This window comes from Corapipo altera, unplaced genomic scaffold, assembly GCF_003945725.1.
Source record: "Corapipo altera isolate COAL_440 unplaced genomic scaffold, ASM394572v1 169, whole genome shotgun sequence".
In the NCBI taxonomy this organism is placed as follows: domain Eukaryota; kingdom Metazoa; phylum Chordata; class Aves; order Passeriformes; family Pipridae; genus Corapipo; species Corapipo altera.
This window is the reverse complement of record NW_020884946.1, coordinates 2,224,166-2,247,584: the sequence shown is the minus strand read 5'-3', so window position 1 is coordinate 2,247,584 and position 23,419 is coordinate 2,224,166. Positions and strand designations below refer to the sequence as shown.

The following is a 23,419-nucleotide window of genomic DNA, read 5'->3' as shown; positions in this document are numbered from 1 at the left end:
CCTTGTGACCCCCCTGTCTGCGTGTGACACCGAGCGTGTGTGTGTGTGGCGCTCAGACACAGCCAGTGACACCGAGTGTGCGAGACGCGCTCGGAGGGAGCGGGTGAAAGCTCTGCGTGTGTGTGTGAGAGACGTGCTCAGACACGGACGCTGTCAGCATGTGTGTGTGTGTGTGACACGGACAGAATCACAGAATATGCGGAGTTGGAAGGGACCCACAGGGATCACAGAGCCCAGCTCCTGGCCCAGCGCAAGACCATCCCCGACAATCAAACCATGTGGCCCAGAGTATCCTCCAAACACTCCTTGAGCTCTGGCAGCCTTGGGGCTGTGACCACTGCCCTGGGAAGCCTGTTCAGTGCCCAACAACCCTCTGGAGGAAGAACCTTAGTTTCTAAGATCCAACCTAAACCTCCCCTGACAACTTCAGGCCATTCCCTGGTCCCCACAAAGAGATCAGAACCTGCCCCTCTTCTTCCCCTCGCAAGGAAGTTGTAACTTCAGTGAAGTCTCTCCTTAGTCTCCTCGAGGCTGAACAGACCAAGTACCCTGAACTGTTCGTTCCTCTCATGGCTTCTCCTCAAGGCTCTTCACCATCTTCATTTCCCTCCTTTGGACACTCTCTAAGAGCTTAATAACCTTCTTATATTGCTGTAACACTGTGTGTGTGTGACACCCACAGGCACAGCCTGTGGCCCTGTATGTGTGATACACCCTCACACAAGACATAGGTCTTGTGTGAGACCCCAGCTTAACACCCCGACAGCTTGGCAGGGAGAGGTGGTCAGGTTTGACCTCTCCTTGTTGGTGTGACACCCCTTTTCCTTCAGCCAGGCATTTCTCAGTTGTGTAGAGGTGTGTGTGAGACAGACAGACCTCAAACACAGCCTGCGGCTTCATGAATGACAGGCACCTTGAACTGCAACCTGTGTGGGCAAGACCCCTAAATCCCACCCTGCTGCCTCATGGACATGATGATGGCCACCAGCACAGCCTGTAGCCCTCTGTGTGGGTGACACACCCTGACACCCCGAAGCACAGCCCGAGGCCCAGAGTGTGTGAGACACCCTAAAGCACAACCTGTGGCCTCACAGATGGACAAGGCCCCTTGAAACACCCCCTGCAGCCCAGTGTGAGTGTGATGGGCACCCCTAAAACACAAACCACAACATGGTGTGTTTATGGCTCCTGAAGCAACCCTCTGAGTGCAGCCAACAACCCCAAGACATGAACTGTGTCCCCATATGGGTGACAGATGCTCCACATCTTGCACCCTTGTGTGTGAGAGAGCACAAATCATGCAGCTCTGTGGGAGATTGTTGTCTGTGTGTGAGACACCCCCAGCACTCATCCTGCTGCTTGGTGGGGGTGTCACACCCTGTGACTGCCAGAGTTCAACAGGGATCCCTCCTATGTGCACTCCTACCCCTCACACTAAGGAAACCCCACATATTGTAGGGAGGGACAATCACGCACAAGGTGACACTGTGGGTGAAATGTCCTTCCCCAGCTCAACACCTGGACAGGTTGGTGGGGAGAGGTGGTCAGGTTTGAACTCTCCTCATTGGTGTGACACCCCTTTTCCCTTCAGCCAAGCATTTCTCAGTTGAGGGATGAGTGAGACTGGCATACCCCAAATACACACTCTGCACACTAAAATGGTGTCAACAACCTGAAGTCACCCTTGTACGAGAGAAATGCCACTCCTCCAAGTACTAGCTATGTCCCATAAATCAGAGGAGTTGGGGTTCACCTGTACTTGTTTGTGTGAGAGAGAAAGTAATATCCACCTCCAATACACACCTCGTAATCAACAGGAGGGAGTGTTGAAATGCACACCTGTGTGATAAAAGACCTGGCACCCCGTAGAAGGAAAAAGATTGAGGGAGGGTGCCCAGGTTTTACACCTGTGTGGGGCAACTCCCAGGCCCAACAAACACCTTACAGCCGAGTGAGGGGCAGTGATTGATCACCTCCACGGTGCCAGTTTCCCCCCAGCATCCTTTCTCCTGGTGTGGGAAAGAGACTCGCAGAAAAAACACACCCTGGCTTACTGGGGTGGGGTCACCTGTTTGTGAGACACCCTCCCCTTTTTGCAACATGCCCAGGAGGAAGGAGGTGGTGAGAGGGAAGAGTGATACTCCAATCTCAGTGACACCTGGACGGGCGAGGGAGCTGATACCTGCACCTCCGTTACACCGCTGTGTACGACGTCCCTGCTGCATTACTCACACACACATCACAGCCAGTGGGGCTGTGACCACCAGCCACGTACACCCTACAGAATCACAGAATCATTTCGTTTGGAAAAGACCTCCAAGGTCATCGAGCCCAACATGTGACTGATCCCCACCTTGTCAACCAGACCAGAGCACTGAGCGCCACGTCATTCCTTGAACACCTCCAGGGATGGGGACTCCACCACCTCCTGGGGCAGCCCATGCCAGTGCTTAACAACCCTTTCCATGAAGAAATTCTTCCTGATGTCCAACCTAAACCTTCCCTGGTGCAGCTTGAGGCTGTTTCCTCTTGTCCTGTCACTAGTTGAATGAGATAAGATCCCAACCCCCACCTGGCCCCACCCTCCTGTTGCAGAGAGTGAGAAGTTCCCCCCCTGAGCCTCCTTTTCTCCAGGCTGAGCCCCCCCAGCTCCCTCAGCTGCTCTTCATCAGACCTGTCCTCCAGACCCTTCCCCAGCTCCGTTCCTTTCCCTGGACATGCTCCAGCACCAAAATGGATTCCCTGTCATGAGGGGCCCAAAAAAACTAGGATTTGAGATGTGGCCTCACCAGTGCTGAGAGCAGGGGGACAATGACTGCCCTGGTCCTGCTGGCCACACTATTGCTGATCCAAGCCAGGATGCCATTGGCCTTTCTTGCCCACCTGGGCACACCTGGGCTCATATTCAGCTGCCTGTCAACCAGCACCCCCAGGTCCTTTCCCACTGGACAGCTTTCCAGCCAGTCTACCTCAAGGCTGTAGCACTCCAGGGGGTTGTTGTGACCAACAGCCTGACAGGGGGTTGTGGCTGTGTGATGATTGCACCTCCAACTCCACCTTCACACTCACACACACACACTTTTTCCTAAGGCAAGGGCAGGGGAAGGGGGATGATTGGATGTCACCTCTGCCTGTGAATTACTCAAAGCACCCAACTGCCTGTGCAGGCCTGTGGGGGATGGTGGGGTTTTTCACCCCACCTAAAAGGGTTGTGTGTGTGTGAGTATCAGATACATTTGTGTGCCACATCCCTAAATGTCTGTGTGTGTCATTCTCCTTCTGGATTTACAGCAAACCCCCCTCACAGCCCCAGTGTCTGTTGTGGGAGGAAAAAACCCAGAGTACAGAGCATGTGTTCCCTGATTCCCCCTTCTCCTACACATTCTGCCTGTCTCCATCCTACAGTCTGCACTGACAAGGGAACTTCTGTGCATTGCACGGGGTCGGATGTCCAAAAATAGGCTTGTGGCCTACCTCCTATGTCTGCTTTCAGCTGGGGAATCCTGTTAATGGAGTGTGTTAAAACCCAGAGAGAGGCCAGACTGAGTTCAGGCTGGAAGGGAAGGTGAAGCTTTTAGAAGTGTTTGCTGCTGCTGGAGTGGTGTTTCCCTGAGTCATTAAAATCCTGCTGAAAGGCTGCACATGGATCCTTGGATGCATCAGCAGCACTCTTCAATCCTTAAAGCTCCAAGAACGTTGTTAATTCAGCCACAGGAGCTTTCTGCATGTTTGTTCTGTCTTTTCAAATGGAGAAAGAGAGAAGAAAGAGAGGAGATAAACAAGGAACAAACAAGAAGCCAGGGGAGGAGGAGGCTGTGCTGGGGTGTTTGGTCCCATTGCTCTACCAAAAGGGATAGGATCTGTTTGTTTGACTTATCTTTTGCATTTCTAATGAACTGCACAGGGTAATTTCACTCTGAAGCCTTGTCCCAGATTTTTCTCCACAGTGGGGAAGAAAAAGGGAACGTTAGCTTTCTTGTAGATTGCTTTGTAGACACAGATTGTAGGATTCTCACTTCTTGTCCCTGTTTCCATCAAAGCCAGTGGGATTTCACCATCTTCTCTCCTTCAACAAGTGTTTCACCCTTCATGTCATCCTACTCAAATTCTCCCTCCTTTTGCTCCTTGTCTGATGTCCAGGGAAGATTGTCCAAATGAAGAAGGGGTACTTCAAATTTTCTTTACTTATTTTATATATTCTTTCAGATTATGGAATCACAGAATGGTTTGAGCTGGAAGGGACCTTAAAGACCATTTAGTTACCCTTCCATGAAGGAATTTGTGAGCCTCTTTCATTTGAGCTCAAAAATGGAGTATTTCTCCCTTTTTTCTGTTAGCAGTTCTGAGCTCACAGATGTGGAGCAGCTTGAAAGTTTCTGGCATGACACAGGACCCAAGTTCCATCACCACAGAGTTACAAGAAATGAAAAATAAGACCAAAAATATAAACTTCATTTACCATCAGAGGACAAGCATTTCCTTACAGTGGAATAAATGTGGAAGCTCTAAAGCTAAGTTACCTTTATTTTGAAATGTTATTTATGTAATGCTGTGAATTTCCATACAGATCCTTGTGGGCCCCTTCCAACTCAGGATATTCTATTATATGCCTAAGGGTGGTGGATACTGTGATCCTTCTATCATGAGACCTTCACAGAAGACTTCCATATATATATATATATTTTATATATATATGTATATATAGATACATACACACACATATGGATATATATATATATATCTATCTCCGTATTTCCTTTCTGCAGAGTTAATACATTTGGGAACTTCCTGGGAAAGTGTTTAGAGGCACCATGACAAGCTCCCAAGGACCTCCCTTTGTCCAAGAGGAAAAGGTACCAGGAAAGCAGATATAATAATATATAATAATTCTGTGATTCTAAACTCATGTTACCAAGTTCTCGTGATCACCCTCATCCCATCAGTCTTTGTTTACAAGACAAGCTACTCCCATCAGTGCAATTTTAAGTAATGAAACTACTTAACAGTTTTGAAACTCTCACAGTTTACAAATGATGTGATCATCTTGTATTTTCTTGCAGCACAGTGAGTAGCACAAGTGCAAGTGCTTGCAAGAGTCCATTAGAAACAGCCTTTATTCATTGATGAATCCTTTATTACAAAGCCATTTTAAGATTTTTCCAATAGCTATTTTTAAAACATTTGTTATGCACTCGTATTGATTTTGTATGTATTTTTTTTGTACTGTACAGCACTGAGTCAACACCATTCCTGCTATCAGCTGTACTCGTGATTTTATTAAAGAACAAGATGAAGTTTGTTCTTTGACAGGAACCATTTCCCACAAAAACTGCTGATTGCTGTTCCATTACATCCCCACTCTCCATCTCCTTGTTGACTGGTGCAAACCACTTCCTTATATCCAGGTCAGGAGTGATGTTGGACTCGCCAGACTGAAATTACCTGGACTTCCCTTAGTCAGGCTCTTCAAATATTGACACAAAGCTGTTTTTCTCCTTAGAAATGGTCTCCTGGGCTGTTTATAAACTCTCACATTCCCACCTTGTGTGAGAACAGTCGTCTGAAAAACCAGCTCTTAAAATCATGACACACCATCCTCTAGACCTGCTGTTTTTAAAATGTTAGTTGTGCTTTTGATGTTCTTTTTTAAGTTGCTTGGATAGGAAGCGTTTCATCATCATTATATAACATGGAAATGGCACTCTGGAAATGACATTTAACTTTGTCCCAAATACAGGCAGGAAATATTTATCAAACACTTCTTCTTTGGTCTTTTGTTTGGTTTTGGTTTGTTTTGGTGTTTTCTTTGTTTTGTTTTTTCAGTTTTACAGGCACCCAAATATATTTGGAAACACAGAGAGTATTAGTAATTGGACTCTGCTAAAATATTGATATTTTCTGCACAGGGAACATTAACTCTGTGGCTTTTTTAGAAGAGATATTGTTCAACTGTCTTAAAAATCCTATTTGTGAGTGTTTTCCCTATTGTCAGACATGGGAGGCTTGTCTGGTTTTTGATGTTTTTCTTTTCCTTGAACACCAGCACTATTGGCACAGTTCTTATGCCAAGGTCAAAGTGCCTTTCACTAGATCTAAAATGTTATTCCAAACCCACAGATCCACATTCCTTCACCCCTGCTGCAAGAAGCAGAAGAATGTCCCCCTCTCTCTAAAAGACAAGAATTAGGAAGCAAGGAGAGGGTCATTTCTGTGATTTCAGATATTGTCTCTCTCAATGCAGCATTGTTAAATTGTACAGACTTCTTCTACCTTCTTCCTTCCCCCCCCCCCCCCTTTTCCGGGGCAAACAAAGGAAGAAAGCAAAGTAATGATCCCTGACAGAAATATTTACCCTTTCAGGCTTTGATCTGGCGAAGTCCTGGTTTGAAGTGTTCACCTTTGTGTGGGTGAGACTCACAGAAAGCCAGGCACAGGCAGGTTGCTGGTGGTGCTGGCAAAAAGAAAGACTGAACTGGAGCCATTCTGCTGGTGTGGGCTCAGCCCCCACATCTCCTCCAGGCTCCTCTTATCTCCCTCTGCATCTCCATGGGTATGGATTTTGTCCTTGCAGGAGTGAATGAAAGTGGGGTAAGCTGTTGAATATGACAAAGTTGATGGGATAAGGGAAGAGTGTTTGATGGTGAGTCTAGAAAATGTTATTGTCGGGGAGATATGGGAGACTAATTATTGCTCCCAAAAATCCCAACCCTGCACACGTCCCTCTGGAATCAAGGGGGCAAAGATGTGAAAGATGTAACAGCATCAAATGGAGGGACTGCTCTCAATCTTTTAGCCAAGACCCCTTCAGCATTCTTCTGGGGAGTGTTAAAGAAAAGTTAGCTGCAAGGTAGGCTCAGAGAGGTGGTTAAAATACCTCTCCCATAAATGTGTTTGCCGTTTGAGATGTGTGTCCTGCACCAGGGAGAGTGACAGAATCACAGAATGGTTCAGGTTGGAAGGGACCACAGTGGGTCATCTGGTCCCACCTCCCTACTCCAGCAGGGCCATCCTGGAGCACATGGCACGGGATTGTGTCCAGACAGTTCTGGAATATCTCCTGTGAGGGAGATTCCACATTCTCTCTGGATAATCTGTTCACTGCTCAGTCACTTCACAGGAAAAAAGTTCTTCCTCAGGTTCAGGTGGAACTTCTGGGCACCAGTTTGTGCCCGTTCCTCTTGTCCTATTGCTGGGCACCCTGAGCAGATCTTGGTCCATCCTCTGACACCCTCCTTCAGATACTTAAAGTCCTTGAAACTCAGGTACTTCTCCTCACAGAACATTGATGTAGCCCATCTCCAAGATGCCAACAGCTGCTCTGTGTACACACTGTCCCTTAAATGATAACATCTCATTTCTAAAATATGTCCCTTCTTTACAAATTACTCTTCTAAGTGAGTTTTGTCACGTGTCTCTTGGCTCTGAGATTGGGGCAGTTCCCAGTGTTAGAGGGGCTGCTATCATTGATTTATTTTCCTTGCTAGGGATAGAGAATAGATGGATGAAAATAGTGTAGAAAAGGTACTTCTGGTGTTTTCAACCAGTTGTAACAAGATGCAGAAATTCTTTGAAAAATTCCTTGAAGCTCCACGTTCTCCAAGTCCTTCATTTAGCCAAAGCCATAAAAATATAATCTGAGAGTAAGCTTATTTCTTCCCACGTTTGTTGTTGCTGTTGTTGTTGTTTTTCTTTCAGAGGAGATACTGAGAGTGTGGACACACAAGGCACAAATTAGTTTCGTAGATCCAAGAACAGTAAATGAAGTTGACACAGATAGTTTTGTAAGGACAAAGAGAGGGGTGTTGTGTAACATTCTGGTCAGTGTTGACTGTGGAATTGACAGGATCAAAGCTGAAAACAAGGACTCTCTATTCTTACTGTGCCAACCACTAAGCCAAGAGGCAAAGCAGAAAGTCCCTCTGGAGGAGACCATCACAGAACTTTGGGAAAATGGGAAGCTGGTTCCTTTTAGTAAATGCTGAAGCAAAGAGTAAGAGGTCACTGTCTCTCCCACCCACCTTGCTGTTGGGCATCTGAAAAGATGTGTAGCACAGAGCATTTTTCACCACAAAGGAAAAAAAAAACCCTTTATCCTACACAGAACTCCCCATCTGGTGAGTGACTGAAAAAGCCAAGAACAAGAGGTGGTTATAAGTTGTGGAAAACTTCTGCACGTAGAGATTAAAAAGGAACAAATTAAAATTCACTTGGGAGATCGTTGCAGGACACAGGTCCCAGGAGAGAAGGGTTTTGTAGGGGTGTGGGTCTGTGCTAGAGTTCACAGCTGAGGATCTAGAGAGCAGGGTCAGATGAAGAAAAAAGAAACTTTAATGCCCTCAGGGCCAGAGTCACGAGGCCTGGAGGGTTACACTCAAATGTTTTGTCTCATAATAACACCCAAAAGCAGTGCTGGAATTGCAGGACCTTGGGAACACTTGGCACTAAAAGTGACTCTGAGGTCACTGTCAGTGTGATCGTGTGTGAAATCCTGGCCTTACTGACACCACCATGAGTATTGCCATTGATTTCAGCAGGGTTAAAAATTCCCCACCTCTCTGGGGTTCAGCCTTTCCCCTTCCCAAACGTTTATTATTGTCAATTGATCCCAATCCACTGGATGTATTTCTGGCTCAAACCTGAGGTGACTGTTCCACACGATGAATCATAAGAGATATAAAATATATTCCCTAGTCCTTGTTGTACACGCTGTTCTAGGAAAGCATAGTAGCAGTGCTCGTCATCACATCCTTGATGGAAGTACTGAGGGACATACTTAGCTCCCAGCATGAGCAGCACTGCAAATATTCACATAAAGTCAGATAATTTCTTAAATGCCTGACTGAAATAGTGTCTGACTGAGAAGACCTTTAAGCCTGCACGTATCTGCAGAGGGACAGACGTTACGTCTTTGTAGGATGTCACCTGATAGTAGGTGAGTGACCTCGGATCATCTGATTCCTGAGGGAATGTCCTCGTGACTTGTGTTTTAGTAGGTAAAATGGGATCTTCGCTGCCTGTGGCTGTGCTATGTCCCTGTGCAGAGGGTTGTGGAAGGCAGCCACGGCAGCCAAAGTCACCGTGCTGTCATCTGTCTGGGGCTGTCGGACGGTCAGGTGACAGCCAGGACCACATTCCAGCTATAAATACACCACATTTTATTCATTGTGTGGAAGCACTTTCATCAATAGACCCCAATTTCTGTGGGTCTCGGGACACTCTGGGTTTCTCTTTGCTGAATATTCCAGATATTTTGTTCTGCCTCCAGCACCAGATTTATTCACTTCTCCTCCGACGCACCATTAGAAGGTCTCCTGTTTGGTGTCACTGCAGGAAGATGGATTGAACTGTAGTTTCAAGAGGGACTGAAAGCCAACTGTTCCTACAGCCAGGCCAGTGGGGCAGGCAGGAGATCTCCTTCCTATTTATAGTGGAAGTTCTATTTTAGCAAGTAGTAAAGAGCCTGGCAAGGAAAGTCAGGAGAAGGGCCTCGGAGAGACAGCTCTTTCCAGTTAAATTATTTAGCTTTCACATTTCCCGAGATCTTATGGGCTGAAACAAGACCATCTGTGTTCATATGCTACAGGGGGATCAAAAAGAAGAAAAAAAGAACAAGCATCTGGTGTGGAAAATCTCCCTGTGGTAGAAAATCTGACTCTAGTAGAAAACCTTACTGTGGTAGAAAACTTCCAAGGACTTGGATTATTAAAAAGGCCACTTGAAGAAATTTCCCCCCTGTCTCTTTGCAGAGGCAGACAACCATCTAGCCATGAAACAAACCTTTTGTCTCTCATCAATTTGCATTCACTTACATCAATGTACAGTCCCAAAAGTTTCCATTTATATAATGCATGGCGACATATAAATATTTCCATCACCTCCTGCCTGGGTGCCACTGCTGGGGACAATGTGGCTGCACAGGGGACTGGATTCCTCCTGCTTCTGACCTGTGTATCTGTGCCTGGGCTGGCATAAATGCAGTAACCAAAACCTGTCAGAGTATTTTCAGAAAGTTGAATCATACCCCTTTCCAGAGTATTCCAAAGGCTTCCAGAGAAAGGCTGGGTGGTTATTTAAGCCCCAGGTCACAGTAGCCCTCTCACCCCAGGTGAACTATCTGAGTTAGAAGCTTACAGTCGTGTACATGTGCAGCAGGCTGGAATGGGTGGATCTGCAAGCCAGTGTTGTCTTTAATGATCCTTTCCCTGATCCCCAAACAGGTGCTTGCACTGGAAAACAGGCAACTGCCCTCCCAGATTGGCTCAGAACAGATATGGCATTCTGGGTGGGTGAGGGAGAGGCAAACTTTTGGTGTCACTCTCACTGCATCTGATTCCACGCCCTGATCTGAGGGTTTGTTTGTGCTGTGGGACTCTATCACCTGGTTATTGCACAGGATTTGTATTTCATGAAGGAGGTTCTGGTAACAGTTTCACACATCCAAAGCTGGTGTCAGCACTGCCATCGGCTCACTGAGCAGCAGAGTAATGACAGGTTTAACGATGTGAACATCTGTATTCAGGCAGTGATGTCCCATCTCCTGTCTTCTTTTTACAGTCATTTTAAGTCAGCAGTTCCCGATGGGAGACGGAGGAGGGAGAGAAAAATCAGAACCATGTGCTGTATTCTAACCCCTCCTGGCCTGAGTGGGCGGCCAGGATTGCAGGTTGTGTGCTGGGGAGGTAAAGCACAGTCAGACAAAGTGGATATGCTGCAGTTAGACTCTCTGGGCAGAGAAAACTCCAAGCAGAGGTTCTATTTGTCCATAATTTCCTGTTCAGGTCCTTAAGAAAATAAAGAGAACATTTCTGGTGGGAGGCAGGATGGCAGTGGACAGGCTTTGTCATCGTGGTTTCCACATCCGTGAAGTCTTGGGCCCATAACGAGTGTCAAGGTGCCAGTACTGGACCTTTCACTGCCTCGTATCTGAGAGAGACCCCAGTAAGAGTCACCAAGCACAAGTGTCTCTCCTTCCTGCTGCCTCTTCTATGACCTCAACATGGCTTAAAATGAGAGGCACAACTTCCCCTCGTGCTCCAAGAGTGCCCCTTCACTCTGCTCTGGTGAGGCCTCACCCGCACTGCTGCCCCCAGCTCTGGAGTCCCCAGCACAGGAAGGACATGGAGCTGTTGGAGTGAGTCCAGAGGAGGCCACAAAGGTGATGAGAGGGCTGGAGCACCTCTGCTGTGAGGAAAGGCTGTGAGAATTGAGATTTTTGAGCCTGGAGACGAGAAGGCTCCCGGGAGACCTTAGAGCCCTTTCCAGTACCTAAAGAGGCTCCAAGAGAGCTGGAGAGGGACTTGGGACAAGGGCCTGGAGAGACAGGACAAGGGGGAATGGCTTCCCACTGCCAGAGGGCAGGGATAGATGGGATATTGGGAAGGAATTCCTGGCTGTGAGGGTGGGGAGGCCCTGGCACAGGTTACCCAGAGAAGCTGTGGCTGCCCCTGGATCCCTGGAAGTGTCCAAGGCCAGGTTGGACAGGGCTTGGAGCAACCTGGTCTAGTGGAAGGTGTCCCTGCCCATAGGAGGGGGATGGAATGAAATGGTCTTTAAGATCCCTTCCAAACCAAATAATTCTAGAATTCTGTGATTGCTACTAGTCTTGTAAGGTTTTTTTTTTTATTCTCCATCAATTCCATATGCTTCCACTCTCTCCTTTCTGAAGGCTTAGCAAAGCCAGCCAAGAATCCACATTTTCCAACTGTTGTAACTTTTGTAACTGTTTTGGATGCTGGAAAAGCAATACCCAAGGAAAGAGGCCAAAGCCAGCAAAAATGTGGCAGGTTTCAGGGCTGCTGATAAGATAGGAAGAGTATCTGTTTTTCTCAGCGGCCAAATCATAAATGACAGTTGAAATCAAGAAGTGATTTCTATTTTTATTCATCTTTTCTATCTACTTTACCTTGCTTTCGCCACATCTTTTTTGCATTAAAAAAAAAAAAAAGGAAGAACCTACTGCATGTACTGCCTGTGGAAAGCCAGGGATTGGGACATTTTTTCTGTGGAGCCTCTGTCAGTTAAACAAAGCAAATGCAGATATTGCAAGCACATTATCCCTCCCCCTTTATTGGTCACATCATGGCAAATGCTGGTGAGCAAGACTTTTGCCAAGTAGTTTTTCCTCGTTTTTGTGGTCTGCTCAAGCTCGTTTATCCCATCCAAACCAAACACTGTGCTTAGGAAAAACATCCCTCTGCCTTGTGACTTTCTCTGAGGGCCGTGCTGCTTCCCTTTTTCTCACATCCAGCTTTTTCTCTTTATGTGGCCTGTGGATGTTTCGTCTCATGGGGTGCTGGTGAACAATACCCATCTCTGTGTCTGTGCTCAGCATGAACAAAACACTCCGCTCCCACTGCCATAGGCCACTGCTCCTGCTTTTGGGGGCAGCCTCATCCTCTGACAAGCAGCTCAACCCCTTCATGGGTTCACTCCAACAGCTCAGCTTGAGAACTCTTTGCTCACAGCAGACAGGAGAAGCTCCTTGTTTTCACCTGCTGCCTGTCATAAACCAGTCGGTAGCGCTCGAGTGGAAGGATCCTTTGATTCGATGTGCATTCATTAGTGGGCTTCTCCAAGGATTTGATTCAGTCAAGGAAGCAGGAGCCTTTCCAGCAGCTTCTATGTGCTCTTGCTTTATTCATTTTACTCAGCTGTTGATACCTGCTGGCACCTTGAGCAGCTGCCCCCTTCACCCTGAAGATCATACAGTCTCAGAATCAGAGAATGGCTTGGGATGGAAAGGGTCTTAAAGATCACCCCATTTTGAACCCCTGCCACGGGCAGGGACACTTTCCACTAGACCAGGTTACTCCAAGCCCCTTCCAGCCTGGCCTTGAACACCTCCAGGGAAGGGAAGATGACTGGGGTCTTTCCTCTCTCCTTCACCCAACCTTGCTGTGGGTTTTCTTACACCCACACTGCAAAAATCAGAGCAGGTCCTTTGCAGCCACCCCCCCTCCAGTGCCCTGGAGGCACGAAACTGGTGGAGGAGGGATTTCCCCACACAGCACCCAGCCCTCCCACCACCCCCACTCCTGGGAGATGAGGTGAGGGAGCCCAGGAGGAAGGAGGGCTCCCCTGGGAGCTGGCAGGTACCAAGCTGGACCTCGGAGCCAGGGAACAGCAGGATAGGGAAATGCAAAGAGCAAGCACAACCACCATGAAAACAAACCTCCTTATGCTGCAGAGCAGCACAGATCACGAAAACCATCTCCAGACAGCCTGGTCCTTCCGAAGCCCACAGCAACTCATCAGGGCTACATTAGTGTGTGTAGAAAGACAGCTCAAGGCAGCAAATTTTGGAAATTCAAGCTTCCTTCTGGGTTGATTTCAGCCTGGGTTAATTGTTCTTTAAGATCTGGAATGGTTTTTGTGTCACAATTTGATTTGCACATAGTGATGCTTATTTATTTCAGATCATTCTTCCCCCCCCCTCCCTTTCAGCAACAACATACCTGGTGATCCAGAAACACCTGATCAAAATAAAACATATCTAGAACGTTCAGGAGGCTTTAATAGCTTTTAATGAATATGATTAGGTATAATTTAAAGGCATTAAACAGGACAGGGGATCACTGTGCTGGGTGTGGTGCCAAACAGAGAAGTGCAACCATGTTTGCTCCCTTAAATGTGCCAACTCTGAGGAGAAACTGAAAAAATCAAGGAAAATGAAGTGCTTTAGCATGTTGGCAGAGAGTAAAGTGAAGCACTGAATGATCAAATGGTTTATGGGAGGGCACATGGGGCTCTGGCAGAGCCTGGATGTGAATCTAGATCAGAAGGTGTCCCCAAGCCAGATAACTGCTGTTCCCTCTCTCACATCTGTCTCCAGGGCCCCTCTTAAGGAAGGAACGGGGAAAAATCACCGTGATGAAAACAGCACTGCAGGAAAGGGCTGATGGAAAGGTCTCATGTCTCCTGCAGCCTTGCTCCTGGCCCTCTTGGCAGGAGGAGAACGTTAATGCTGGAGAGAGAGATTAATGCACAGACCTTCCAGCCAGCTCGGGGGAGGCACAACTGTGTCCATGATCCACAAAAAGCGAGTTCAGACATGTGTCAGTACAGCTGAGCTGGCTGCATTTCTGTGTTGGATAAATACTGATTGATAAAAAGCTGCCAAGTGTTCAAATAACTGCCTTAGGAGCCTATTTTATTTTATTTTTTTTTGTTGGAGTTTGCTAGTTTTTCTGCAGCAAGACCATCCCAAGCATTTGGAACCCATCTGTGGTGACTGTGCATCCAACACTGTCCAAAAGGACGTGATGGAGGGATCAGAGATTTAAAATTCCTGTCCCCTGTGGCTCCTTACAAGCATCATTAAAAGCAGGCTTTTCAAACTGATCCTGTGATGCTGAGACACTGCTTTTTTCCCATCCCATCTCCACATTTTCACTTCCAGATTTGCCCTTTGGCAGAGAGAAATGCCCATGGAAAGGCAGCCCTGCATCACTGTTGGTAAAATGCTGATTTTTTTCATGTCATGCAACTTCTGTGAAACACCAGCAGGAAATAACACAGTGGGTGACTTTAGAAATCCATATAGAAATTGCAGTAATAGGGCTAATTACAAAAAAATCATCACTTATCTGGGTCTCACACACAAAACCTGTGCTTTTAAGACGTACCTTTGGTCTCTGCAGGAGTCTGATTCTTTAAATGAAAGAAAACAAACATACGAGCAATTAGAACCCTTCTTTTTGTGGAATGCTTTCTTCCTAAGATAATCAATGTCCTAAAGACACCGCGTACAGCATATAATAATGAGAAACACACAGAAGTCCTGAGGAACTGGAATTGCACCCGAATCCTTGCTCTGCAAAGAACACATAGCTTCTACATTGCAGTGTAGAAATCAGAATTTCTTGAAGGTCAATGACTACAGATAGAATTTTTTTTATTAGGCAATGTTAATTAGATTAAGGCTGGTCTAATCAAAGATGTGAGGAGTCAGCTTTGGCTCTGCTTGGCAGAGCAGAACCTGCTAATCCAAGTGCCACAGATGCTGAGACATTCCTTCATATGGCATGAGCCAAGTCCCGCGCGCTGCCAAGAGCTTCCTCTGAAATTCATGGGAACTGGGAGTGTGTGGCACCTGGCAAGACCAAGCTTGCTGTAAAAACCCTTTGGAAAGGACATGATTTGCATACCAGGACCTGGTGTAGTAAACTGACTGTGGCCTCAGCTTTACTGTTTTCCAGCACGAGCCGACATCGGGATCGTGGTGTAGGAAAGCTTGTAAACCAGGGTGGGGAGTCTGCAGCCTGAGGATTTACAGGCTGGAATGTCATTCATACAGCCCTGGTCACGTGACTCCCTCTTCCATGGTTTTACAATAAAATCTTGGCTGATGTGTTAGTAAGGCCTATTTTGCCCTGAGAAAGGAAGAGATTCCCCACCACTGTTGCTGAGAAACATCAGATCCATTGCACAACTCTGCTGGGAAACATGCAGAGGAGCCCAGCAGCTACTGAGCCAGCCTGTGCCTAGACTTGGCGTTGACTTGGAGAGTACTGCAAGAGAATTGAACTCGATAAACCTTCACACTTAGTTCAGACAGCGAATGAAAAGAGGCACATTTTCCCTCTTCCACCTGTGAGTGCCAAAGTTTTAAGCTCCAAAGTCAAGATGCCCAAAGCCAAACTTGCTGATTCTCCCTGTACTTGGCACCTCAAATTCTAAGTTCAGTTTTGGGTCCCTCAATTCAGGAAGGACATTGAGGAGCTGAAGGGTTTCCAGAGAGGGGCAATGGAGGTGGGGAAGGGCCTGGAGCACATGTCTGATGAAGAGTTGCAGAGGGAGCTGGGGGGACTCAGCCTGGAGAAAAGGAGGCTCAGGGGGGGACCTTCTGGCTCTGCAACTCCCTGAATGGAGGGTGGAGCCAGGGGAAGTCAGGTTCTGCTCTCAGGGAACACAGGACAGGATGCTAGGAAACAGCCTCAAGGTACACCAGGGGATGTTTGGTTGGATATTAGGGAAAACTCTTCATGGAAAGGGTGGTCCAGCCCTTGCACAGGCTGCCCAAGGCAGTGCTGGAGTCCCCATCCCTGGAGGGATTTAAAAACCACGTGGATGTTGCACTTGGGGACATGAGTCAGTGGTGGCCTTGGCAGTGCTGGGGGAACAGCTGGATTCCATGATCTTGGAGAGCTTTTACAACCTTAATGATTCCAGGATTACTCTGGATCGCCTGAAGGAAACCTGTGTGTCCCGCTGGTGTTCTGCTCTCCCTTGCCTTGTGCAGCAGCAGCTGCAGGAGGGATATTGGAGCTGGGATGTGCAGCCGTGCTGGAGAGAGGGCTTCAGCCTGTCCAGCCGGCTGTATCAAAGGGATTGAGTCAGCTCCATGTGGATTTGGGGTCTGTTTTGTGTGCTCCCTGCCAGGAGATCTGGGAGGGCAGCACACTGGTTAAGAGCTGCCAGAAGGGCATGGGAGGCAGACAAGAATCCTGCCAAAAACCTGTGCCAGCTGGGAGTGGGGGGAATGTGCTGCTGCAATGAGAGGCCTGGTCTGGGTCGATCATCACAGGGGAGCTTGAAGTGACTCCATTCAGGAGCATCCTAAATGCTCCTGGTTTAGGAGCATTTACCTGGGGGGGGAGATAAAACTGAGGGCTCTGCAGGCTGGGAGATGCTGCTGCCATGGGATAAAACAAAGGGGAAGCAGCAGTGTAACATATTTATGGTGAGACATTGGCACAGGTTGCCCAGAGAAGCTGTGGCTGCCCCATCCCTGGAAGTGTTCCAGGCCAGGTTGGACGGGCTTGGAGCAACCTGGTCTAGTGGTGATTCTGTCTGGGAAGTGGTGGACTCATCATCCCTGGAAGAGTTCAAGAAACATGTGGATGTGGTGTATGAGGCTAGAGTTGAGTGGTGAGCTTGGCAGTGCTGGGGGAATGGTTGGACTTGATGGGATCCAAGGCCTTTCCCAGTGTTAATGATTCCATGATTCCATGCTGTGGGCTGTCTGCTGTTGGCGGGAATGGGAGCACTCCTGGGCAGAGGGAAAGGCTGCAGCATGTCCCTCCTGCAGCCTTGGCTGAAATGAGCCAGTGGGGCTCCTGGGTGCTGGGAAGCAGGATCTGGAAGTGAAAATGAAAGGGAAACTCTGGGAAGTGGCAGGAGAAGGGGCAGCGTGAGAGCATCACTGCAAAACCCAGCGAGGCAAAGCACAGCAGGCAACAGGCTGGGATGTGCTTGGATGTTCCTCAGAGAAGGATCCTTGTGCTGCAAGATGTTCCACAGCCACCCCTGTAGGCACCCTGATCCCTGATTGCAGCATGTCTCTTAAATTTGCACTGGAAGTCAGGGGGTCAGAGGCTGGCAGAGGAGCTCTGTTCTCAGGGCACACGCAGTGCCAGCTGTGCTTGCAGTCTCGAGAGCTGCCCCAGCGTGGCTTTGCCCCACAGGCTGATGAGTGCCCCTTGCCCTGCCCCTCTCCAAAGTGCAATGGGACACAAGGAGTGAAAGGACCACAGAGAGCCAGAGGGAGACATTTGTGCCTCCCTTCCCTGAGAACTCCTTGGGAAGCAGTTTCCCGGAGAAGCAAGTCCTTTGCCTCCCCAGGGATGACCCAACTCTATAGCTTTCTTGAGGAACACCAGCACACCCTTAAGCAAGATCTTGGAAGTGCACAGTGTTGTGCAAGTGGCCCTTCAGTGCCCCTTTGCAGCCTGAAGTGCCCGTGTCCCAGGGTGTGTGTGCCCACGGCTCAAGGGGCAAAAGAGAGGCAGGAGCGGGCCCGTGAGCTGCAGGGCTGAGGGTTTGTGCCCTTTCAGTTGCACCAAGACACAGATAAGGGGGAGAAAACGAATGTTTATTATTGTGAGGGCAAGGAGAGGGATGAAGTGGGGTCAGGAGAAGGGAATGGAAGGGAGGGAGCCGTCCATGGGGCTGCAGAGGCCAGGAGCTGCCTGGCCTTGTGGGCTGGCTCAGTTGGGCCCAGCATCAGCTGGAGCTGCAGCCCCGCTGAGAAGTGGTCCCTGGGCTGTTGCGGGGCTGTTGCCAGGACATCAGTTCTCTCAGCGGAGCAGGTGGAGTTCTCATGGCACGGCTGTAAGTGGCCACGAGTGCAGCTCTGATGTTGGAGACGGAGGGGCAGTCGTCCTCGCTCATGGCTGTAAGGCCTGGAAGAGAGAGGAAGGGAGCCGGGGTCAGAGCGCGGCTGTGCAGGGACCCCAGGAGCCCCTCCTGCCAGGGCCATGCCGGACAGCTCTTGGCACGGCCAGGAGGGAGCAGGGGCCAAGAGGATGAGCAGGAAGGTGTTGGGCACCAATGGGCACCCTGCCCATGCCATGTGTGTGTGCTCTGGCCACGGTGTGCAGGGAGCAGAGCCCTGTGCAGGCAGGGCAGGGATTACAGCTCCCTGCCCAGGGTGTGTGCTGGTCCCCGGCAGCCCCCAGGGAGGCCCCGCTGCCCTCACTCACCCTTGAGGATGGGCCACAGGTCTTGCTGCCGCTCCCTCATGTGCCAGCCGGCCACCCCTGGGAACAGAGAGGCTGTCAGGGCCCCAGGGGCTCCGCATCGGGAGGCCCCGGGGCTGGGCTGGCAGAGGGCTCCCCAGCACATCCCTGGGCTGCATCCTGCTGCCGCTGCAGCAGCTGGGGCTGGGGCCGAGCTGCAGCAGGGCGGGGAGGGACCGCGGCCTTGGGGCTCACCCATGAACCTGACGGCCGCCTCTCGCAGGGGCTCCTGTGGGCTCTGCAGGTAGGGCAGGGCCTGGTGCAGGTGCTCGCCCCTTCGGCTCACATCCTTTTCCATCTGCAGAGAGTAGGGGGGTGTCTGTGGTTGCAGCAGTGGGCAGCAGTGCACAGGGCCAGCCCCGCACACTGGGCATCAGGGGCTGGGGGCTTCTCCAGCCTGGGGCTGGGCCTTTGCACTCATCCTTACCAGGTAGTCACGGAACCTGAAGGGCTGCCCTATCTTCAGCAGCTGCTCCAGGTCCTTCCTCTTGAGGAAGCTTGCAGCCCAGAGCAGCGCTTCCCGAGCGGCCTGCAGAGCAGCAGAGAGCGGGACATGGCACCGCAGCCCAGGGCACAGCCCCTGTGTCCCTGCTCCAAGGCCAGCAGGAGGCTGGAGCCCTTGAGGCCCCAGGGCAGGAGGCAGCCCAGCCCCTGCCACGGGGACACCAGAGCCCAGCAGTGCTCACCTCTGCCACGCGCTGGTTCTCGTCGTGCCAGCGGAAGAACAGTGGGACCAGGCTCTGGCGCACCTGCATCTCCCAGGGCTCTGTTCCCTCTTCCGCCAGCAAGTCCATCACCTCTCGGAAGAGGCGAATGGAGAGCAGCTGCACGTGGCTGTTGTCCTGGGGCCCAAGAAGAGACAAAGACCTCAGCACTGCCTGCTCCAGGCCCAGGCCTGAAAATCCACCAAGTTTTCTGGTAGCACCCAGTGCCTATGGCTGGGGCCACAGAGCCTTACGTTGTCAAAGACTGGCCGGAGCGCCTCAGCCAGCCTCGGGGCAGTGGAGCTGAGTCCCTCCCTGTCTTCCTCATCCTGGAGCACATTCAGGAACGTGGAGAGGGTCATGGCGACCAGTTCTCCATCTCCATCCCGCAGCAGCTCCAGGAGGTGCTCAGACAGGCTGCAGATGCCTTTGGCCTGTGTGGAACAGAAGGCTGTGCTGGGAAGCCCTGAACAGCTGTCCCACCAACCCCACTCTGGCAGTGCAAGCCCACACTGCTGCTCTGGGGCCCAGAGGCCAAAGGCCTGTCCCACAGGGACAGTGGGCCTGTCCCCACATTCAACAACAGCACCAGCTTAGTCATCTTTAAGCTGCTTGATCTTATGCTTATGGGGCTCAATTTCTTTTTTGCAGCTGCTCAGTCTCTTTCTGGTGGTGATGGGTCTCTTCCTCGTGGTGTTTCCGTAAGTCAGAGAGCTGCTCCTGCTCCTTCTCTCTGAAGTACCACTCCTCCTCGGCTACTGGCTTCTTCCCGAATGTGCCGCTGGCATCGCAGGTGAAGAGGGAGGCAGGAGAGCTGGGAGCAGCTGCCACAGCTCCTGAAGCCCAGCCAAGGCCAAGCCACTGCCCTCCCCAGCCCCAGGCTGCCCATGTGGCTTCAGCCCCTGCCCCCTTCTCACCATTGAGGAATCCCCACTGAGCACCAGGAGCCCTCGCAGAGCCAGGCGCCGCCTCTCTGGGCACTGGCTCTGCAGGTGCCTTGCCAGCATCTGCAGGACACTGTGGTGACAGGTGCTCACATCCAGACAGTCGAGGACCTGGAAGGCAGAGAGCAGTGCCGGGGTGTGCGGGCGGCAGGAGCGCGGAGCCGTCCAGGGCTGGGCCCAGGCAGCAGCACAGGGCGCAGGCACCGTCCCGGGCAGCTGCGGCTGCCAGAGGGCAGAGAGGGGGAGGCAGCGGGGCCAGGCAGCGCTGGCCATCGGGCTCACCTCGACAAGGAAGGCCAGGGCAGGCAGCTCCCAGCGGGGCCCCTCCCTGCTGAGCAGCCCCAGCAGGTGCCTTGCCAGCAGGCCATAGGAGGGGCCCAACACGCGGCGCATCTCCCTGTCAGGGCAAAAAGAGAACCCTCAGCCTGAGTCGGGTGGGCAAAGCTCTGCCAGCACTGGCTGGGCCGTCCGTTGGGGCCAAGGCCCTCTGTCCCACGCCCAGGGGGGCTGTGTGGGCTGCCCCGTGCCCAGGGCAGAGATGCCGGGGGCAGCAGGGACAAGGCTGTCTCACCTGGCCAGCAGCCCCACCGCGTAGTGGTGGGTGTCAGCAGAGAGGAGCGCGTCCCAGCCACGCTTGCGCTCCACTGACACCAGCACCTGGTCCCGCTGCAGCCGGCAGAGCAGGACCCGGATGGTCTGGACCACAAAGCTGTGTGCAGAGCAAAGGCCACGTCAGGCTGGGAGCCCTGGCCCCAGTCCCCAGGGCACGGCAGGGAGAGGGGACGGGCATGGAGCACCTGTTGGGGTGGGTGGGAAGGCCGTGTTGCTCCTGGCATCCCCTCCAGAAGGTGCTGACCTCCTCTGGCATCTGCTCTGTGCTCATAGAAGCTTGGCAGAGCAGAGCCAGGAGGAGAAGAGGGGCATAAACCAAGAGTGCATCTTGGCACTGGGGCTCCTGGACCATCAGCCACAGGGCCAGGGTTGCCTGCAAGAAAGCCACATGGAAACACCATCAGTGCCCAGAGGGAGGGAGAGGCCAGGGAGAGCCAGGGGGAGCAGCCGGCCTGCTGCCCCTGAACCTGCCCCTCAGCCCCATTTGCAGCCCAAGGCCTGAGGGAGATGCAGAGGTGGGGGAGGATGGAGAGTCGCTGGAGAAACTCACAGCCAGGGCAAAGACGTCCACGTGGTCCCCGTTGGAGGTGGACACGCTGTGCAGTGGCCAGTCCTCCATCACCCCGAGCAGCGTTGGCAGCACCTTGTGCGCTGTGGTGGCCGAGGAGGCGATGGTCCTCCACAGGATTGCAGCAGCTCTGTGGAGCCAGAACTCTGGGTCAGGGGGGTCTGGGCCTTGGGAGCTGTGGGGGCCCAGGTGACAGAGCCACGGTGCATTGAGGAGCCAGGGGGGAGCACGGCAGCAGGATCAGGGACTGCCATGCCAGGGCTGGGAAGCGGAGGGGCCAGAGGGTGCTGAAACTGTCCATCTGTCTGTCAGAGCAGGAGGGACAGGCTGGATGGGGTGCTGGGTTGTAAAGGCTGGTGAGCCCTGAGGCAGCAAAGCAGCTGGGCCCTGTACCTGTCACACGCTGGGGCACAGTGCAGGAGAGTTGTCACCACGTGCCCAGGGTGTGCGTGGGCCAGCCTGCAGATGGCAATGGGCGGCCTGACCTCTGGAGACTCCTGGCACATGAGCCACTGGTGGATGGATCTGACAATGGCTGGCACCTGGAGGGGAGTGGGGGACAGTTGGAGAGCTGCCAGAGCCAGCAGGTTGCCCAGCTTGCCGTGGGAAGGGCTTCTCTTCCCACCACACTGTGCTGGCCTCAAAGGCTCAGAGGGCTACAAGACCCCTGGGCAGCTCAAGCCCTGGCCATAGGCTGCTTACTTCATTTGGATTGGAGATGGTTTTCTCCTCCAAAACACCCAGACTGGGAACATCAGTCACACTGTGCATGGGCGTGCAGTCAGTGTTTGTGATGCCCTCACTTGTGGTGTCGGCCTTCGCCCTGATATCAGTTGGTGCCGTGTCAGATCTTGTCTCGGTGTCAGTCGGTGCAGTGTCACAGGTGGCTGTGCCATCCATCAGTGCCATGTCACAGATTTCTCTACTGTCAGTCGGTGCCATGTCAGAAGTGTCAGTGCCATTAAGAGTTGCCATGTCACAGTTGGCTGTGCAATCAATGGCTGCCATGTTGGTGGTGTCTGTGCCATCAGCTGTTGCCACATCCGAGGTTGCTGTGCCATCCATGGGTGCCATGTCATGATATGCTGCACAGTCACTCGGTGCAGTGCTGCCATCAGGCTCCGCCTCGAGCTCGGCTGCGCTGGTGTCAGGCTGTGCCGTGAGCTTGGGCGGTGCGGTCGTGGCTCTTCTGCGCCGAACACCCATGAATTTCAGCAACCTCTGCAGGAGAAGAAAGGGCAGGGAAGAGAGGGAAGTGGCATGGAGTGCTCTGACAGCGGTGCCAGGCGGAGCAGGGACAGCAGGCCCAGCCCAGGGGGGGATGGCTGCAGGTACCTGAACTGCCCTGCGCAAGCGGCCACGGGCGCGGTCCTGCTCTTCTGGGCGGTCCCGGCCTGGATCTGGCAAAGAGCGAGCGCAGTCAGAGCTGAGGGGCCATGGGAGAGGCCAGAGAACACAGCCAGCCCTGCACTCCACAGGCAGGGCCAGCCCTGGGATGCCCAGGGAATGGAGCACGGATGCCGGGGGGATCAGCCTTGGACCCCTTTTCCCCTCCCTTTCCCTGGGCATGTCCAGAGGGAACGGGAAGGGACCCAGCTCCAGCACTCACCCTGCTGCAGTGGCTGGAAGTGCTGCACCTCCTCCTCCGGTTCCTGTGCTGGGCCAGCTCCAGGGCCTCTCCTGTTCTTCCTCTTCCCCCGGAGCAGCCGGCACAGGCCGAAGCATCCCCCCGCCATGGCACAGTCTGGTCTTGAGGGCACCTGCGGGAGAGAAACCTGGGAAAAACCCCTGGCGGCCAAGTGTGACACAATGGCCTGCGGGGCTCCTGCCACAGGGACTGGGGATGGCTTGGAAAAGCCCCTGGTGGCAAAGTCTCAAAAAATGGCCTCTAGGGCCACTGCCACAGGGACTGGGGATGAATAGCAAAAGCCCCTGGTGGCAAAGGCTCAACAAATGGCCTTAAGGGCCACTGCCACAGGGGCTGCTGATGGCTTGGAAAAGCCCCTGGTGGCAAACTCCCAACAAATGGCCTCAAGGGCCACTGCCACAGCCACTGGTGACTCCTCGGAAAAGCTCCGGGTCACCAAGGCCCGTGGCCTGGCCTCGAGGGCCACTCCCACAGGGAGTGGGGTC

The 23,419-nt window shown here is 51.8% G+C and overlaps 2 protein-coding genes and 1 long non-coding RNA gene across 3 annotated transcripts in view; 1 reads left to right on the top strand and 2 right to left on the bottom strand.

Annotated features, from left to right (window-relative positions):
- The window catches only part of LOC113956220, a 6,308-nt gene extending 539 nt beyond the window's left edge, over positions 1 to 5,769 (top strand). Inside the window, exons 2-3 of the long non-coding RNA XR_003530781.1 lie at positions 4,767 to 4,853; positions 5,501 to 5,769. This is a non-coding gene — a long non-coding RNA (uncharacterized LOC113956220). The remainder of the gene's footprint in view (positions 1 to 4,766; positions 4,854 to 5,500) is intronic.
- A 347-nt stretch (positions 5,770 to 6,116) lies between these two features.
- LOC113956202 (ATPase inhibitor, mitochondrial-like) lies at positions 6,117 to 20,062 on the bottom strand (the record flags this gene model as incomplete). The annotated part of the gene is given in 4 exon segments (XM_027662469.1): positions 6,117 to 6,127; positions 12,707 to 12,709; positions 19,720 to 19,806; positions 19,808 to 20,062. Coding segments are annotated over 2 exon segments (306 nt in total), but the record flags the coding sequence as incomplete, so codon positions are not given.
- LOC113956230 (maestro heat-like repeat-containing protein family member 1) lies at positions 17,792 to 23,165 on the bottom strand. The gene is made up of 14 exons (XM_027662526.1): positions 22,896 to 23,165; positions 22,622 to 22,686; positions 21,989 to 22,507; positions 21,680 to 21,828; positions 21,269 to 21,416; positions 20,904 to 21,091; positions 20,678 to 20,815; positions 20,080 to 20,503; positions 19,417 to 19,596; positions 19,145 to 19,300; positions 18,856 to 18,987; positions 18,654 to 18,756; positions 18,423 to 18,479; positions 17,792 to 18,122 (listed from the first exon to the last, which is right to left on the bottom strand). The coding sequence occupies exons 1-14, from the start codon at positions 23,020 to 23,022 to the stop codon at positions 17,944 to 17,946; spliced, it is 2,565 nt and encodes an 854-aa protein (XP_027518327.1). The 5' UTR covers positions 23,023 to 23,165; the 3' UTR covers positions 17,792 to 17,943.
- Between the last annotated feature and the right edge of the window lie 254 nt (positions 23,166 to 23,419).

What these genes read in the sequence shown, in the direction of transcription:
- LOC113956230 (XM_027662526.1), bottom strand. Translation starts at nt 23,022, where the DNA reads ATGGCGGGGGGATGCTTCGGCCTGTGCCGGCTGCTCCGGGGGAAGAGG. An exon ending in CCATCTCCAATCCAAATGAA is followed by an intron (nt 21,829 to 21,988) that starts GTAAGCAGCCTA and finishes ACTCCCCTCCAG; the next exon opens with GTGCCAGCCATTGTCAGATC. An exon ending in CTTCCCACCCACCCCAACAG is followed by an intron (nt 20,816 to 20,903) that starts GTGCTCCATGCC and finishes CTCTGCACACAG; the next exon opens with CTTTGTGGTCCAGACCATCC.